Raw genomic sequence first — 16,215 nt, forward strand, 5'->3', positions numbered from 1 at the left:
AAGACTCATGCGCGGACTGTCCGGATACGTACCCGGACCGTCCGTGATTATATGCGGACCGTCCGTCGTTGTATGCGGACCGTCCGACTGGATAGTTTAAATTCGGTGCCCTATGTGGTGGCTCGGGTGTGTGTCTAGGTAACTCATTAAAAATGGGCCCGACTGTGGCTGACCCGGACGGTCCGCGCTCGCGAGCGGACGGTCCGGACATGTGTAGGTCGGCTGGTTTACTGCCGATTTGCGTTTGCTCAGGGTACATGTCCATCGACATCCCATAAGGGGGTTGTGACTGGTCGTGACAACCTTTAACCGATGTATTACGTGTATTATCTCCTAATTCAACCTCGTGTGAAGGAAAATTTGCTATACTAGATTTATCAAATGCACGTACTAGTCTCTTAAGATCGCTTTGCATACCCCCTATGATGTTCTGCATTTGTTCACGCTGATCTTCTACATAATTTCTAAGAGATTGCAGATCGTTGGTATTACTTACATTGGGGATATCTGGCGTGGGTTGGAGCGAAGCCGGATCCGTCGCCCGATGTCGGACGACCTTGTTGTTCCTATCCACTTTGAAGTTGGCCAAGAACTTTGCTTTCGCCTCCTGGATCATCCGCTCCTTGTTCTCCTCAAACTGGAGCTGCTCGTCAGCCGGCAAGGTTTCCCAAGTCGGCTCTATGATGTTGTTTAGAGAAATATCAGAGCTATCCTTTGAACCGGCCATTGAGGGCCGATTTGATGAGCTTAGATGTGTTTTCCCCAGCGGAGTCGCCAAAAAGTATGTTGACGCCTTTTGGAGGCGTCAATTACTCAAGAAGAACCGTGGCGGTGCCCTCTGCACAGGGGCGAACGGTCCGCGCGCAGGGCCGGACGGTCCGCGGCCTGGTGCGAGGCGCGGTGGTGCTCTCTGGTCAGGGGCGGACTGTCCGCGGCCTGGGGCCGGACGGTCCGCGACCTGGTGCGCGGCTAGGGCTTCTCTGCCTGACGATCGGACGGTCCGCGCCCTGGGGCCGGACGGTCCGCGCGTACGCAGGGGCGGCGGAAGTCGCCGGCGGCGGCCTGGATCTCGCTCCCGGGAGGGACCCCGTCGGGGAGGAGAGATCCTAGGGGTTGTCTAGGCTCGGGCCGGCCGACCTAGACTCCTCCAATCGGCGTAGAGTCGAAGAGAGGCGAAGAATTTGGGATTGAGAGGCTAAACCTAAACTAGACTAGAACTACTCCTAGGATAAAATGCGAATAAAAGTTGTATTGATTCGATTGATGATGATTACAAATCGGCCGTATACCTCTCTATTTATAGAGGAGGGGGGCTGGACCCTTTACAAACTAATTTCCGAGCTTATCCCATGATTTTAGCTAACAACCGTAGCACAAAACTCGGAACCCTAATCTGTTCTGCGCACGCGCGGACCGTCCGGCCCACAGGCGCGGACCGTCCGGACCGCGGACCGTCCGGCCTCAGGGCCGGACCGTCCGCGCTCAATTTTGGTTCGAACACCTATATAATATTTTTGAAATCGGTGCTCCAAGGTACAATTATGATTTCGACCACCTAAAAATAATATACTTAGGGAATTTAAATCTACTAGAGCTAATAGTTAGCTACTAAAATTAGTGAAAGATATCCAAACAGTTCGTCAGTCCGGCCTCCTAGTTCTCGTCGCGCTCCTCCTTCTGTTCGTCTAGGGCTCATCTTTCTGGGTACGTATCCAAGTAAACTCCACCAGTCCAACCCCATTACATGAGGGTCAATCCCCTACCTTTTTATAGGCTCGAAGAGAGGTCAGTCAACAGTGGCTTCCTTAGGAAGGAGGCGTAAGGCAAGCCTAAAACCAAACGTTCTTCCCAGGGTAAAGCCATTACTTGGAGGTACAGGATTTGTCATTTTTCCCATTTGATAAAATAAACACCGTTTATTATGTAATATGTAGTGCTGATTTCTTATAATTGATATTTTATAATGTCACTAGCTAAATATAGGATGTTCATGTTATAGCTACCTCTAGCTCCAAAAGTTCTTTACACCATTATCTAGCCTAGTTCTGAAAGTTGTTTGAACTGTGATAGGCTCTCCCTCGTTACCAGTGGTATTCCGCTTTTTCTATTGTGAGATGCTTTCAGTGAGAGAAAAAAAAGACCAGCAAAGGCACGCGTAGGCTCCGCATGTCAGTGGGACAAAGTGCACCGACCAAAGGTGTAGGCGTGTCCCATGTCCAAGCCGAGCGAGTCCTCCCCTCCCTTCCCACCACCCTCCCCGTCCCCTCCCGCGCTCCTTCACCAGCTGGTGCTAGCTGTCTCTCTCCTCTTGTCATGTGACCTCCGTCTCACTCTCCTATTTCTCTCTCAGGCTCTCGATCCTCTCTCTCTCTCTTTCCACCCCCGTCCCTGCCATTCCCGTCGCGACATTGCCCAATTTAGCGCAGAAACGAGACGAGCAACAAAAACGCGAGGAGCCACGCGCGCAATCCCCGGCCTGCACCGCACGCGCGCCCTCGCTACATTGTCGCCCAGGGTCTCGGGCACTAAGGGGCTGGGCCGGGGGGGGAAGGTTTCCGGCGTTGCGCCACCGTTCCCGCGTGTTGCGTTGATTCCTCGGGTCGAACCAACGCGCGGCGCGGGGTCCCGGTCGCGGCCATGGCGCAGCTGCCGCCCAAGATCCCCACCGTGGCGCCGGCGTGGCCGGAGTTCGGGGGCGGGCACCAGCAGCAGCGCAGCCCCTCCGTGGGCACGTTCCTCGCCGCCGCGCCCATGCAGCCGTCGTGGGTGGACGAGTTCCTCGACTTCTCCGCCGCCAAGCGCGGCGCGCACCGCCGCTCCGTCAGCGACTCCGTGGCCTTCCTCGAGCCCGAGCCCGGCCCCGGCGACGGCAATGCCGGGGCGCATGACTTCGACCGCCTCGACGACGATCAGCTCCTGTCCATGTTCTCCGACGACCTCCAACCGCCGCCGCCGCAGCCGCAGACGCAGGCCGCGCCCGCGCCGGTGGCGAGCTCGTCGTCGCCGTCCGACCACAACAGCATCAACGACGAGAAGACGGATAGGGGCGACGCCGAGGAGGCACAGAGCAAGTGCCACGGCGCCGCCGCCACCGCCACCGCGGTGGATCCTAAGCGCGTCAAGAGGTGACGATCTTCCGTCGCTCAAATTCCGGCAATGCGCGCCCTTCGCGACGCAGAATTCTCATCCCGGCAACAACCCCTTCCGTCGCTCGCAGGATCCTGGCGAACCGGCAGTCCGCGCAGCGGTCGCGCGTGCGCAAGCTGCAGTACATCTCGGAGCTGGAGCGCAGCGTCACGTCGCTCCAGGTGCGTGCATGCGATGCGGCCAAACGAGCTGAATTTCGCCTGAGCGAATAGCTAGTGTCCGCGGATGGATGGATCTGGCCTGAATTCCGTTGCCCGAACGAACAAATGTGTGCAGACGGAGGTGTCGGCGCTGTCCCCGCGCGTGGCGTTCCTCGACCACCAGCGCTCGCTGCTGACGCTGGGGAACAGCCACCTGAGGCAGCGGATCGCGGCGCTCGCGCAGGACAAGATCTTCAAAGATGGTGACCGCCATTGCCGCCCCCTGCTCCTCCCGACTACGACCCTCGCCGGTCGCCGTCGTCGCAATTCAATTCGCGCCGCATGCATATATGCAATTATGCATGCAGCGCAAGACGCCACCACCGCCGCTGGCTGACATTGTGTGTGTGTGTGCAGCTCATCAGGAGGCACTGAGGAAGGAGATCGAGAGGCTGAGGCAAATCTACCACCAGCAGAGCCTGAAGAGCGGCAGGGAGCCCGACGCGGCCCCGTCGGTCCGCGACGACAAGGACATGATCGGCAGCGAGGGGACCGCCGCGCCCGGCCCGCCCTCGTGATGAGGAGGAGGTGGTGGGGCGACACGTCCAGACATCCGAGTCGGTCGCTGTAGTCGGGGATGGCCCTGTCGCCCGCCCTGCAGCCCATCACAGCGAGGTTGCCGCTGCCGCTGCTAGGATTGGTGTGTGTGTGCCGTGTGCGTGTCCGTGTGTGCATTCTTTGGGGGTGTGTAACGTGATGTGATGTAAAGAGAAGAGGAACTGCATCGGTTTGGTTTGGTTTGTTTATCCTTGCATGCATATGCATCTGCATCCTCTCCTGCTGCCTTCCACCACCTCCCCTGATTTGTAATTTTTGTTCGAGCATTTTGGGCCAAGGCTGTAGGTAAAAAAGGACCAAAAGCAATTCAGAGTGAAATATGCACTCGTGTTACTTTACTACCGTGCGTGTATGGTCGAACAGCAGGCTACCATGCTTTACAACCCAAGGGCATGCAAGGTGGTAACGCCATCACATGCCATGCGACTTCCGAGCAGGCGTGAACGAACCAGCCGGCGACATTGCATTCCCTGCTGTCTCGTGACATGCATGATCCTTAAAACAGTGGCCGGGCGCAAGAACACAAGGTACCTTACCTTCCTTACGCTGCAAGGGATAGGCATGTTCCTCTGCGCCTGCAGTGGCAGCACGCGCATGTGCGTGCCAAACCCGTACCGCCGGCCGCTACAAGATATCCCCCCTTGCTCTTGACACAAGAAGGTTACAGGTTCGTTCGCGTGTTAATGTAATGTCCAAGAGACCAAGACACGAACACCAGAGCGAAACTAGAAGAAGATGTCCTCCCAATGGGCTCTGTCTGGGCCGGAGTTGCGGAGGCAAAGCCTGCCGGAACTAGGCCTGCAAGCAATGGCCCAACGGCTTGTGACTGCGGTAGGGCCCAGTGATCAGATGATGCTATCAGGTGGAACCACTGGGCTGGGCTTGCCTACAAAGACAGTGGCAATTGGCAAAACCTTGGTGCAGTTTGTTGTTCGATGCTGTAGTTGTAGGAAGATGTGTTATGGCATGACAATCGACAATTGTGACAAACAGAAGGGGCGGGACATCTCTATTATATACTGTATGTAAAAAAATAAGGTAAAATTATATATAAATGGGTTTTTAATTTTTGGTTGTTGGCTCTATATTCACGTCCAACTAATCAAGCAAAACACATAATTTTATGTTTTTATTAAAACAAAGTTTATTCATATGATATATAGAAGTCGTAGCAATGCACGGTCCTTCGACTAGTCTTGTCATGATAAGAGGGGTCTTCATCTTGTGTCAGTACTCGGGGCGTTCAATGGGAGCTTTATTCTATATCAAATGAGAAGCATCTCGCTTTTAAACATGTCTTTACGGGTTGTCACGGGAAGCGGAATGCCTGTTGAGTTTGTGATCTAAGTTCTGAAGGGGTGGAGCCCCTCGTGGTACGGATCGTTTCCCTACTTGTTTTAGGGTTTCACCTCTATAAATATCTTTGTAAGCCATAGGAGATAATTATCTCAATTGTAAATCTCCTGCGATCTGCAACCACCCGAAAATAGTGAGAAGTTACTGGCCGGTGCCCGTGGTTTTTCCCCTTCGCTTTAGAGGGGTTTTCCACGTTAAATCTGTGTCTTCTCTGTGATTGATCCCCTTTGTGTCGTATTTATTTATAACAATGCCTTCGTAGATTTTGCCTCCAAACCAGCCTTGTCAGGATATAAGTTACAATCGATCGGTGTCTAAGGGTATATAAAATCTCGTTTAATATAAAGTCTCTTCAGGGATATTTAAGGAGTTAAAAAATCTGTCTCTTAACTATATTTATGGACCAGAGGTTTAGAATTATGTTATGCAATCTATTTGATGTGTGTTGTACTTAGAAAACAGATCCACTGTTAATTGAAGTGGTACACATTGCTGAATCAAAAAACTTGAGACCGTTGAGGGCCTGTTTGTAAATGCAGTTTTGAAATGATGTAGTTTTGAGATACTATAGTTTACAATTGTATATGACACAAATACTACGGTATTATTCTACCTCAGTAAAACCACAGTATTACTCAAAACCGAGATATGTTTAGTTCCATTGGAAAAACAAAGTATATGTAGAGAGAAGAGAAGAAAACTAAGGTTTTGAGTGGAGTTTCGAAAACTCCAAAAAATACCACGGTTTTAGGTAAACTATGATATTTAAAATTATGTTTTGACTGTACAAACCAAACACCTTTTGTGTTTAATACTATAGTATTATCTCAAAACTACAAAAATACTACAGTTCCAAACAGGACCTTATTGATTATTGTCTTTTTGCGTGTCGGCAATCTCCTCCTTCTCGCAGGCTAGCGCCGCTTCCAAAGCTGCCGGCAGCAGAGGGCAATGGGCATCCCGAATTGCTGCTGCTCAAGCGGGATATGGGCTAAATTTGTTTGGGCTTTTTTTAACTTCTTGTCATCGAAACTGTTGCGGAATACTAAATGATATATCTTTTCAGCCTATTTCTATAAGAATCATTTTGATAAAAATTGTCCAATATTAACATGAATATAGAATCGATCGAGTTATGATAATATGAATCCGTCGCTTTCTAGATCCTAAACCCTTTGGACCACTTTATTTTCTTCAGCACATAATTCTCATGATACTCGAGTTTTTTTTCCACAGTTAGATTCTCTCCATAACTAGTTTCTCATAAAAAATGGTCAGAAAAAGCTGAACCAAACATATCCATGATTAGGCCAGCGGCTGTTTGGTGTCATTTGGTTTCGGGGTGAAAATAAATGGGATGATGGTGCATTTCATGGTGAGATGCCCTGTCTGCTGACACCGCATGATTCTGTTAGGCCGTTTGCTGTAGTCTAACTAAAGTTTAATCAAATTCATTGTTTTATATTATTCCAAACTGTATACTATACTGTCTGTTTGAGTGAAGTTTAAATATAGGTACAAGAATGAGTAAGCTATCGAAGAAGATAGCCTTAGGGCATGTTTGTTTCAGCTTATAGATTATATAATCTGGATTATAATCTAAATTATATAATGTAGATTATAATCTAGACATATTATAATCCACATATAGTTGTTTGGTAGTCTAAATTATACAAGTATAGATTATTCATAAAGACAGTAGTACCCTTGTTTATTTATTTGAGGTAAGGAAAGAAGGATGTCATATATTGTAATTTCTATTTACATAAACATGGGTAGTGGGTCTTTTGCCAAAATAATATCAAATAAGCTACTATTAAGGAGATTATGAGATTATCATAATCTGGGCTTTAGATTATATAATCTGGACCCATAATCTAGGTGTTTATTTGCATGTTGGATTATTTACACTAGATTATATAATCTAGAGCAGGGGCGGATCCAAGGGGTGGGCAAGGTGGGCCATGGCCCCACCTCAAATTTTTAGCCCCTTATACCTAGGTTTAGGTACACACCAAAATAAACAAATTTTTGTATAGTTAACATGGACAAATCTAATGAAAACTAGGTTTTGATCTATTTTTTCTGTCGATGCTTCACTGCTCAGTCCACTCTTCACCTGAGCCATTTGATTCTCTTCCCTAGCGCAAGCCCGGTCGTGGCTCACTCGCTTCTTCGGTCATCGAATGACCAGTAAGTCGGTGACCTAACCCGCCCGCTGCAGCGCACCTTGCCTTCTCATCACTCATCAACTCGTCGACTCGTCGGGATCCTGCAGACAACGTTGATATTTTGCCTCCTAGCTAGTTCGCACCAGCAGATGGGCAAGTTGTTGGTGGGACCGTGGCGTCACCTGTCCCTCGCTAACTCATTAGAGTCTCACCGCGCCGTTGCAACACGACAATGGGTGTCACTTGTCGTCACCGTCATCTATCGCTGCCTTACTTCTTGCACTCGCTCCTCCTAGCCGTCGTCATCTCACCAACGCCATCTCACGACAATTTCGATGACTCGCCAGAACGACGCGCCGATGCGGCTGCTCCGCCCTAGTGCCTCGTCCTCAGTCAGTCCACCTATTTTCTCTCTCTAGCTCTCCTTTTGGTAGCCAAAAAGATTTTTTGGTATTCATATCATTTTGGAAACACTAAATATTATCATTAATCTATATTTATGGTCTAGTAGGGTGATTTGTCTCTTTCACTGTCGGCCCTACCTAGAATTCTATTCTGCGTCCGCCACTGATCTAGAGAGATTATAATCGGAAACAAACAGGCCTTAGTCATGAACAGCAGGGCATAGATAGAGCTGGCAGGTGCATTCCTAGCTGTGCACTACACACACTGCACAGCCGGAACGAGGGAGTGTGCTACTACTGCTACTGCCGTTTTTGTTTGGTCTGTCGCAACGTGGCCTGCGGCGCATGCATGCCCCTTCCGCCCGAGACGAGACTCCCTCGTTCAGGTAGCCCGCCTGGGCGCCAGGCCATGTCAGTCCACTCCTCGTGAACCTTGCCGCGCATGCATGCCATTGCCATTGCCAAGGCGACGCGGCCAGAAAATCTCATCAGCTGCCTTTGCGCGCGCGCGGAGCACTGTGCACCGGCGGCCTGGTGCTGCCGCGGAGGGCCAAAGGCGGTAGGGTGTACTAGGGCGACTGGGCCCTGCCCCTGGGGTCCGGGTGGCGCGCGCCGACAGGCACGCGAATCCCGTGCCAGGCTAACGGTGTCGCCACCACCACGCTCACGCGCCGTGTCTGTTGTTCGCACGCCAACTCCGTTTCCCGCGTGCGTGGCAAGTTGGCAACAATCCTGCTCTCCGTCTCCGACCGGCTGCATGCAACCGCAACATGGCAAAAACCAGCAGCCAGCAGCTGCTAGGAGACCTGTAGGCTCCGTAGCAGACGAACACTCACGGGTCACTGGGCGTCTGGGCGCACATGACGCCATCTCATTTTCTCGTCACGGCCACATGGTCCGATCCAGTTCATGGAGGTGAAGGGAAAGAAAAAAAAAACGAGATCAGTTTGCTAGCGACTCGGATTCAGATCAGATGCGCGCGTCATCTGCTGCAACGATCCACCGACGGCACGTCGTGCGTCGTCGCAGCGCTGCAGATCGCCGTCCGGCCAGCTGCCTCCCCACTGCAGATCAGTTCTTTTTTTTTTGGCCCTTTTTCCCGATCCAGAAAATATATCAGAGCTACTGCTGTAGGGCTGTAGGCGTGTTTGGTTTGAGGATAGGATCGAACGATACCAGCTGTGTTGTCCGTTTGGTTGGATTGACAATACCAGCTAATAAGGCCTCATTTGGAACCGAGAAAAGAAATTACGGGGCGTTTGGATCTCTTTATTTTAGAGGAATTAAAATCCACTCAATAAAGTACCTTATTTAGTTTGAAATTTAATATTCCACCACTTTTCAAAGTTCAGATATAAGCTTATCTCAAATTCACGAGGTGAGGGATGAGAAATTATTTCATGCATTAGTATAATTTGTTTATATTCTGTAACTTACATGACACTCGTTATCTTACTCCTCTATAATAAAAATTTAGCACATAAATATCTCCTACATCTTGCTAATAATAGTATATAAATATATTTTACATAAAACTGAATTAGCTTAATTGACATATGCCTAAATTATTATTATTAGAATGAAATTCAATTCCAATGATCCAAACGGGGCGTTAAAGGAATTTTAGAGGATTCAATTTATATATGTTTTTGTGACTTTTCTGTGTTATAAATTCACGTAGAATTCTAATGGCATGAACATTTTAACCCAGTGTTTATTTTAAGAATCATGCGTCTCTAAGCAGCCCTTAAGTATTTTTTTTCTATAGTGCTGTGGGTACGTACGTACATTGTTTCATTAGTAGCTAGCACGTCATGTCCCTATGCTGCCTTAAGAAAACACAATGGCGTAAGGAGGCCCATACCGCCGGCTGCGGATCGATTGAGTTTGTTTTTTTTTTTCAAAAAAAAAAAAGGAAACATAGCTTGCACACACATATCAGATTGGTCAAATTAACGGAGCACATGTATAAACTAAACTATTCTGCGAGAAGAAAATTATTTGAGCACGAGAAGGGGAAATCGTGCAGGCTAGCTAGTCTAAGAAGGTGGCTTCGTAATTTATCTACTAGAACAGAAGGATCGTCCAAGCTGTAGCACATGACATCCAATCAGTCTTGTAGTAGCAAGCACAGTATATGCGTAATACTCCTACTTGGGAAGGCTCCATAGGAAGAAGAAAAAAAGTTGGGTTTAGATTTGTATTCCCGCGCGCAATAAGGTTCTCCTCTTCCCGAAGTCGTTTCAAACTTGTCACAGATCGTTTAACAAGTCAAACATGCATATAAATGGGACCGGCTGAGGTCAAAGTTTGGTATTCATATTCAGCTCGTGTTCATGCACTACGCAAGTAAATGTAATTCTCACGAATCGATGTGACAAAATGAGTTTAATTAACTAGACCGAGCGCTAGATACTCCATGCAAGTTAGCAATATATTAGTAGTATACTATACATGCGGACCGCATGAATGTCCGATGCACGGAAAAAAAGAACTAAAACGTACGTCGCGTCCACACAACTATTCTATTTTAGAAATAGATACAGATCCATTGCTTACGCTGTTTTTAAACAGAGCTTGACCAAAAAATGGCGTGTACGTATCCCTGGACAATCAATCCAAAGTCCAGTTAACACGACGAGCTAGCAAATCCAGCTTAACACAAATAATACGGAGAGAAACCAAAGCCGATCACCAAGTCCTGTAAAAAAAACTTCAATTTTTTTTATGGATAGTCTAAAAAGGCTAAACCATCTCTATGTAGAGTAACCCTGTTTTTGAATAGTGGAAGCTAGCACCTTGAACGTTCGGTCGGTCACATTGACCTTTTCTCCTCTCATGCAAAAGCCGCCGGACAGCCGCCACTCTAGAACGTTCGACTCGCTTCGTTTGGATTTTGAAGTGACTTCTGAAGCCCCTTCTTGGAGATCCTAATCCGTCTTAAGGAAGGGGTAATAAAAAAAAGGGCTAGAGGGTATGCATATTCCAGAAGGTCGACGGTCAGCTAAGAGGAAACCTTGCTTGCTGGCCACCTCTCGTTCTATCTTATCTTTTGAATGAAAAAACCCCCTCTGTGGTTCGGTTCAGAAGTACTAAACTGTAATATTAATTGTGTCAAAAAGACATTATTTTTACCTTGAGTTCGTTAAGGAAATTTGGCGTTATCTTGGGTTAAACACACTTGTTTAATCTACTTTACTTTACCGTACAAATTAATGATAGGGACGGTACTTCTGTACGTAGTACGCCGCCTGTGTTAACTCAAAGTCAAAGGTACAGTCACCGTTGAGTTCTCTGTTTTTTTTCTTCCCTACGCTCAAACTGTAAACTGCAATGTTTATACTAGTACACAAATGGTTAAATTCAATGTAATATATGCATGCACCATATTTTATTGGGATTTTTCTGTTTGATTCTATGATGCATGTGGTCCAAAATGAGGCTTGTGCTGTCCTACGGGGATAAGTAGGGACCAAACACCATCCATCTTCTGCTGTTCAAACTCGCAGCAGCAAAAGGTATATATACGTCCACATGAATAAACACCAATGATTTACTGAAGGTGGATTAGTAATCTACCCGTCACCTTACGTTACGGGTTTTTTCTTTCTCTAGTCTGTAGGTAAGCACCCAGTTTAAAAAAACTGGTTTATAGAAATTTTGTGGTGGATTCAAATATACCAGTTTATGACTCAGTTATTCTAAATTTCTTAAAAACCAAGAAACTGACCTCTCCTAACTAAAAGATAAAAACTAGTTTATTAAAAATTGGGTTGACCAAACATGCCCTTAATTGTGAGCGGCAATAAGCAATCCCCTGTCACATAATTTCAGTGTTGAAAAAACAAAAGAAAAGAAAAAAAACCAAGACGAGCATGATGAAAATTGGTCAGGAAGAAACAGGCTTCCAAATTCTCTGACCTAGGCGGTCAGCCGTTCCATTCCACCCTGTGACCGTGTCATAACCTGCGACTGGGATGCGATGCGGGATGGGGATCCCGATCCCTCCTCCGCCCCCCTCCCCACTTGTTCATTCCGTGAAAGCCTAGACCTAGACCTAGACCTAGATAGAGCCCCGTGCGGCTCCGTCGTCCTCCTCGGCCTCATTTCTTCCACCCCGGGGCGGGCCGCGGCCATCAGCCAATCCGCCACGGCCGTGCCAGCCAGGCGAAAAGACCACCTCCTTTTTCCCTTGCAATTTCCCTTTCCCTTTCCCAGCAGCCAGCCTTTGACCTCAGATTCCCGCTCCAACCTTCGTTCGTTTCCCTTCCAGTCCATCGCTCGCGTTCGCGTTCGCGTCGCATAAATAGACCTCTTTGGAACACCATCCGCGCGGCGCGTCAAAGGAGAGGGAGGGAGAGAGAGAGAGCTCCCCACGAGCCTCAGCCCTCACGGTTGACCTGTAGCAGAAGCGGCGGCGGCGGCGGCGGCTAGGGCGGTTGCTGCTCGTGGCCAGCCTTTGGCCAGAGCATAGCGCAATGGCGGCGCAGTCTCTGTCCGTGCCCGTGCCCATGCCCAGCTCCTTGGACCTCCGCGCGGCGGCGCCGTTCCTGGTTGCCGCGGTGGCTTTGTACTTCCTGATGGAGCAGGTGTCCTACCACCGGAAGAAGGGGCCCCTGCCCGGGCCGGCGCTCGTGGTGCCGTTCCTCGGCAGCGTAGCGCACATGATCCGCGACCCGACGGGGTTCTGGGACGCGCAGGCGGCGCGCGCCAAGCGGTCCGGCGCGGGCCTCGCCGCCGACTTCCTGGTGGGGCGGTTCGTGGTGTTCATCCGCGACTCGGAGCTGTCCCACCGCGTGTTCGCCAACGTCCGCCCCGACGCGTTCCACCTCATCGGCCACCCCTTCGGCAAGAAGCTGTTCGGCGACCACAACCTCATCTACATGTTCGGCGAGGACCACAAGGACCTGCGGCGGCGGATCGCGCCCAACTTCACCCCGCGCGCGCTGTCCACCTACGCCGCGCTCCAGCAGCGCGTCATCCTGGCGCACCTCCGGCGGTGGCTCGACCGGAGCGGCGGCGGCGGTGGCGGGGCGTTCCCCATCCGCGTGCCCTGCCGCGACATGAACCTGGAGACCTCGCAGACGGTGTTCGTGGGGCCGTACCTCGCCGGGGAGGCCCGGCGGCGGTTCGAGCGGGACTACAACCTCTTCAACGTCGGGCTCATGGCGCTGCCCATCGACCTGCCCTGCTTCGCGTTCCGGCGCGCCAGGGAGGGCGTGGCGCGGCTGGTGCGCACGCTGGGCGAGTGCGCGCGGCAGAGCAAGGCGCGGATGCGCGCCGGCGGCGAGCCCGAGTGCCTGGTGGACTTCTGGATGCAGGACACGCTGCGGGAGATGGACGAGGCGGCGGCGGCGGGGCGCCCGCCCCCCGCGCACACCGACGACGAGGAGATCGGCGGGTTCATGTTCGACTTCCTGTTCGCGGCGCAGGACGCGTCCACCTCGTCCCTCTGCTGGGCGGTGTCGGCGCTGGACTCCCACCCGGAGGTGCTGGCCCGCGTGCGCGCCGAGGTGTCGGCCGCCTGGTCGCCGGACTCCGGCGAGCCGATGACGGCGGAGACGATCCAGGGGATGCGGTACACGCAGGCGGTGGCGCGCGAGGTGGTCCGGCACCGGCCCCCCGCGACGCTGGTGCCGCACATCGCGGGCGAGGCGTTCCAGCTGACGGAGTGGTACACGGTGCCCAAGGGCGCCATCGTGTTCCCGTCCGTGTACGAGTCGTCGTTCCAGGGGTTCCCGGACGCGGAGGCGTTCGACCCGGAGCGCTTCTTCTCGGAGGCGCGGCGGGAGGACGTGGCGTACAGGCGCAACTTCCTGGCATTCGGCGCCGGGCCGCACCAGTGCGTGGGGCAGCGGTACGCGCTGAACCACCTCGTCCTGTTCATGGCGCTGTTCGTGTCGGTGGTGGACTTCCGGCGGGAGAGGACGCCCGGGTGCGACGACCCGGTGTACATGCCCACCATCGTGCCCAAGGACGGCTGCTCCGTGTACCTCAAGCAGCGATGCGCCAAGTTGCCGTCGTTCTGAGAATCCTGAGCTGCCTTCTTGTCCTCTTGCGCTCCTGCCTCTGTCTCTCGGTTCCGCTGCCGCTTCGTGGTTCTTGCCTGCTCCTTCCCACATTTTTTTTTTCATTTCGATTCCTTGGCGGGGGCCATCTCCCTCCCGTGGTGCTTGGTGTTGTTGGTGGTGTGATGATTTATTTGTAGGTTGTGGTGTTGGCTTGCTCGTGCCTCCTCCTTCTCAGGCCGGCCGGGATGGTCCATTCAATTATTTTCTTGGCAAACAAAAACAAATTGGGTCGGGTTGGACTGGCCGCTGATCGGCGAGGCCAGGCGATAATAGTAATATTATTATTATTATTAATTCCTTCTAGCATAGTACCCTGAATGAACAGCTGTTGAGTACAAGTGGGTTGGTGACCGCATGTGTAGTGCTGTACTGTGCTGTGTGACCAGTGCGTGCGCTGGAGGATTCGTCGGTAAATTTGGCCAGAAATGCAAAAAAAAACCGCCTCGTTTCATCATTCTGTGATGCTGTTGTCATATTATCTGTCTAGGGCGGCGTTGGGTTGATTTCATTTTCATCGGTCAAAAGATCACGTACATAACCTCAGGGACTAAGCTAGGAAGGGACCTCGCGAACATTTGTACACTGAACTATTCTACTGCTGCGGCCAATTGTCTGTTTATCTAATTCTATCAGCTTTATGTATATCTATATATTTTGTGGCTCCCACATATTTAAAACAACGATCTTTTAAATGTGTAAATATATTGACCGAGGCGCGAGCAATTTACTAGTGAATAATAAGTCTTAAATTTAAAAAGCAGGTTAAAAAATTCATAAACTGTAATATAAATAGATGAAAAGTTATACTGATAGTTTGATAGTTTAACTGAGACCTTTTAAGAGACATAATTACATGGGCGGACCTAACGAGTGGTCTATATAGGCCACGACACATCCTAAGATTACATAAGAGTAGTTAGCATAGTGGTGTAAGTGTTATATTTTAAACTTGATGATGGTCAATGTTCAAGTCTTGATAATGTCTATTTTTTTGTTTGTTTTTTTATATTTTTCCTGGCACATCCTAAGCATAGCAACTGAGTCCGCCACTGCATAATCAATATCTTAATTATGTTACCTTCATCTACTTAGAAAACGTAACACCAAAGGGATCCTCCACGAGTTATTAACAAACGGCAGTGTGTTGTAACATCAGATTTATTAACAAACTGCACTGTGTTGTGTGACTGTCCCTGCGTCGCATGAATGGGTTGCCCGGAAGGTGAGACAAAGAGACGGACTGTTTGTTTCGCAAGTAGTACGATATGTACAGTGTGCACACAACACAGCAGTAGTGCGGCGCGGGTCCCGTGGTCTGGTGGGTGGTCTGCGGTGCCGGTGGCTCTGCGTGCCTGCGCGCGCCGCGGTCGAAGGCCCCACCTTGTTTTGTGTCGGGGATCCCGATCCGTCCCGGTGCGGAGTCGAGGCTCGCGCGCCCAACCTACCCAACTACCCAAGTGCAGCTTCAGTTTCAGACCACCAAGCGAAGGTGCAACTCGCCATCCATTAACCATGTACAGGTTCCCCTATATACTATAATTCAGTTATTTAACATATTCTCATCAGTTTTTTGAAATTTTAAAAATAATAGACTGTTTGTACTGTGCTAGTATACATTGCTATCATATTACGGTACTTAAAAAGAGTGATTATTAAAATAAAATAGAATAATTAAAAAATAGGGCGAGATTAGAACTCATCTATATATGTTGGGAGTTTCTCCTCTCCCCTATAGAGGGTGTGGCTTGGGGGAAGCTGTTGGAGCTCTTTCTCCCTCCATAGTACACGGTAGCAAGGGTGCAGCCGTGCAGGGAGGTTTGGGGGTGCGGTTGGAGCTCTTTCTCCCGCACGCACGTACAACTACCGCACGGTCAGTACCGGTGCCGCGCACGGAAACGGCCGCCAGGAACGAGTCGCTGTCTCCTGTCTAGTAGTAGTACTCCTACAGTATTCTCCGTGCCAGCGCTCGGGCTGCGACCAGCCAGCCAGACACACTGCTGTGCCCTGTCTGTGCCGCTCGCTTCGACGCTTCTTGTTTGCATCGCAATCTCCATGCTGACCTGCCAGATCCGCGTTCCATCCAGATAAACTACCCAGCTAGCAGCCTGGACCGCTGGACGCACGCACCCACGTCATTCCCGGCCCGGTCTTGGGCCCGCTCCGGCGGCCCACCACAGCGAGGCGACGACTGGGGAGGGACAAGGAGTAGAACGGTTTCTGACGCGACAACGAGAGCCGATCCCACACAACACAACTCAACTGCAGTATGCATCGCAGAGAAGAGAGAACCCTGAAATCCCCGCGACCA

The 16,215-nt window shown here is 50.5% G+C and overlaps 2 protein-coding genes across 2 annotated transcripts; both read left to right on the forward strand.

The window, feature by feature from the left end:
• Positions 1 to 2,389: 2,389 nt before the first annotated feature.
• LOC100194309 (uncharacterized) lies at positions 2,390 to 4,219 on the forward strand. Its single transcript, NM_001317240.1, has 4 exons — positions 2,390 to 3,125; positions 3,218 to 3,308; positions 3,424 to 3,550; positions 3,705 to 4,219. Exons 1-4 carry the CDS (start codon positions 2,638 to 2,640, stop codon positions 3,863 to 3,865), a joined length of 867 nt encoding a protein of 288 aa, NP_001304169.1. The 5' UTR covers positions 2,390 to 2,637; the 3' UTR covers positions 3,866 to 4,219.
• Positions 4,220 to 11,934: 7,715 nt separating this feature from the next.
• Positions 11,935 to 13,966, forward strand: LOC107305676 (Cytochrome P450 710A1). The gene has a single exon (NM_001320794.1). The coding sequence runs from the start codon at positions 12,315 to 12,317 to the stop codon at positions 13,863 to 13,865; it is 1,551 nt and encodes a 516-aa protein (NP_001307723.1). The 5' UTR covers positions 11,935 to 12,314; the 3' UTR covers positions 13,866 to 13,966.
• The last annotated feature ends 2,249 nt before the right edge of the window (positions 13,967 to 16,215 follow it).

The sequence above is a fragment of the Zea mays genome, chromosome 3 (genome assembly GCF_902167145.1).
Source record: "Zea mays cultivar B73 chromosome 3, Zm-B73-REFERENCE-NAM-5.0, whole genome shotgun sequence".
NCBI lineage: Eukaryota > Viridiplantae > Streptophyta > Magnoliopsida > Poales > Poaceae > Zea > Zea mays.

What these genes read in the sequence shown, in the direction of transcription:
- LOC100194309 (NM_001317240.1), top strand. Translation starts at nt 2,638, where the DNA reads ATGGCGCAGCTGCCGCCCAAGATCCCCACCGTGGCGCCGGCGTGGCCG. An exon ending in GATCCTAAGCGCGTCAAGAG is followed by an intron (nt 3,126 to 3,217) that starts GTGACGATCTTC and finishes CGTCGCTCGCAG; the next exon opens with GATCCTGGCGAACCGGCAGT. An exon ending in GGACAAGATCTTCAAAGATG is followed by an intron (nt 3,551 to 3,704) that starts GTGACCGCCATT and finishes GTGTGTGTGCAG; the next exon opens with CTCATCAGGAGGCACTGAGG.
- LOC107305676 (NM_001320794.1), top strand. Translation starts at nt 12,315, where the DNA reads ATGGCGGCGCAGTCTCTGTCCGTGCCCGTGCCCATGCCCAGCTCCTTG.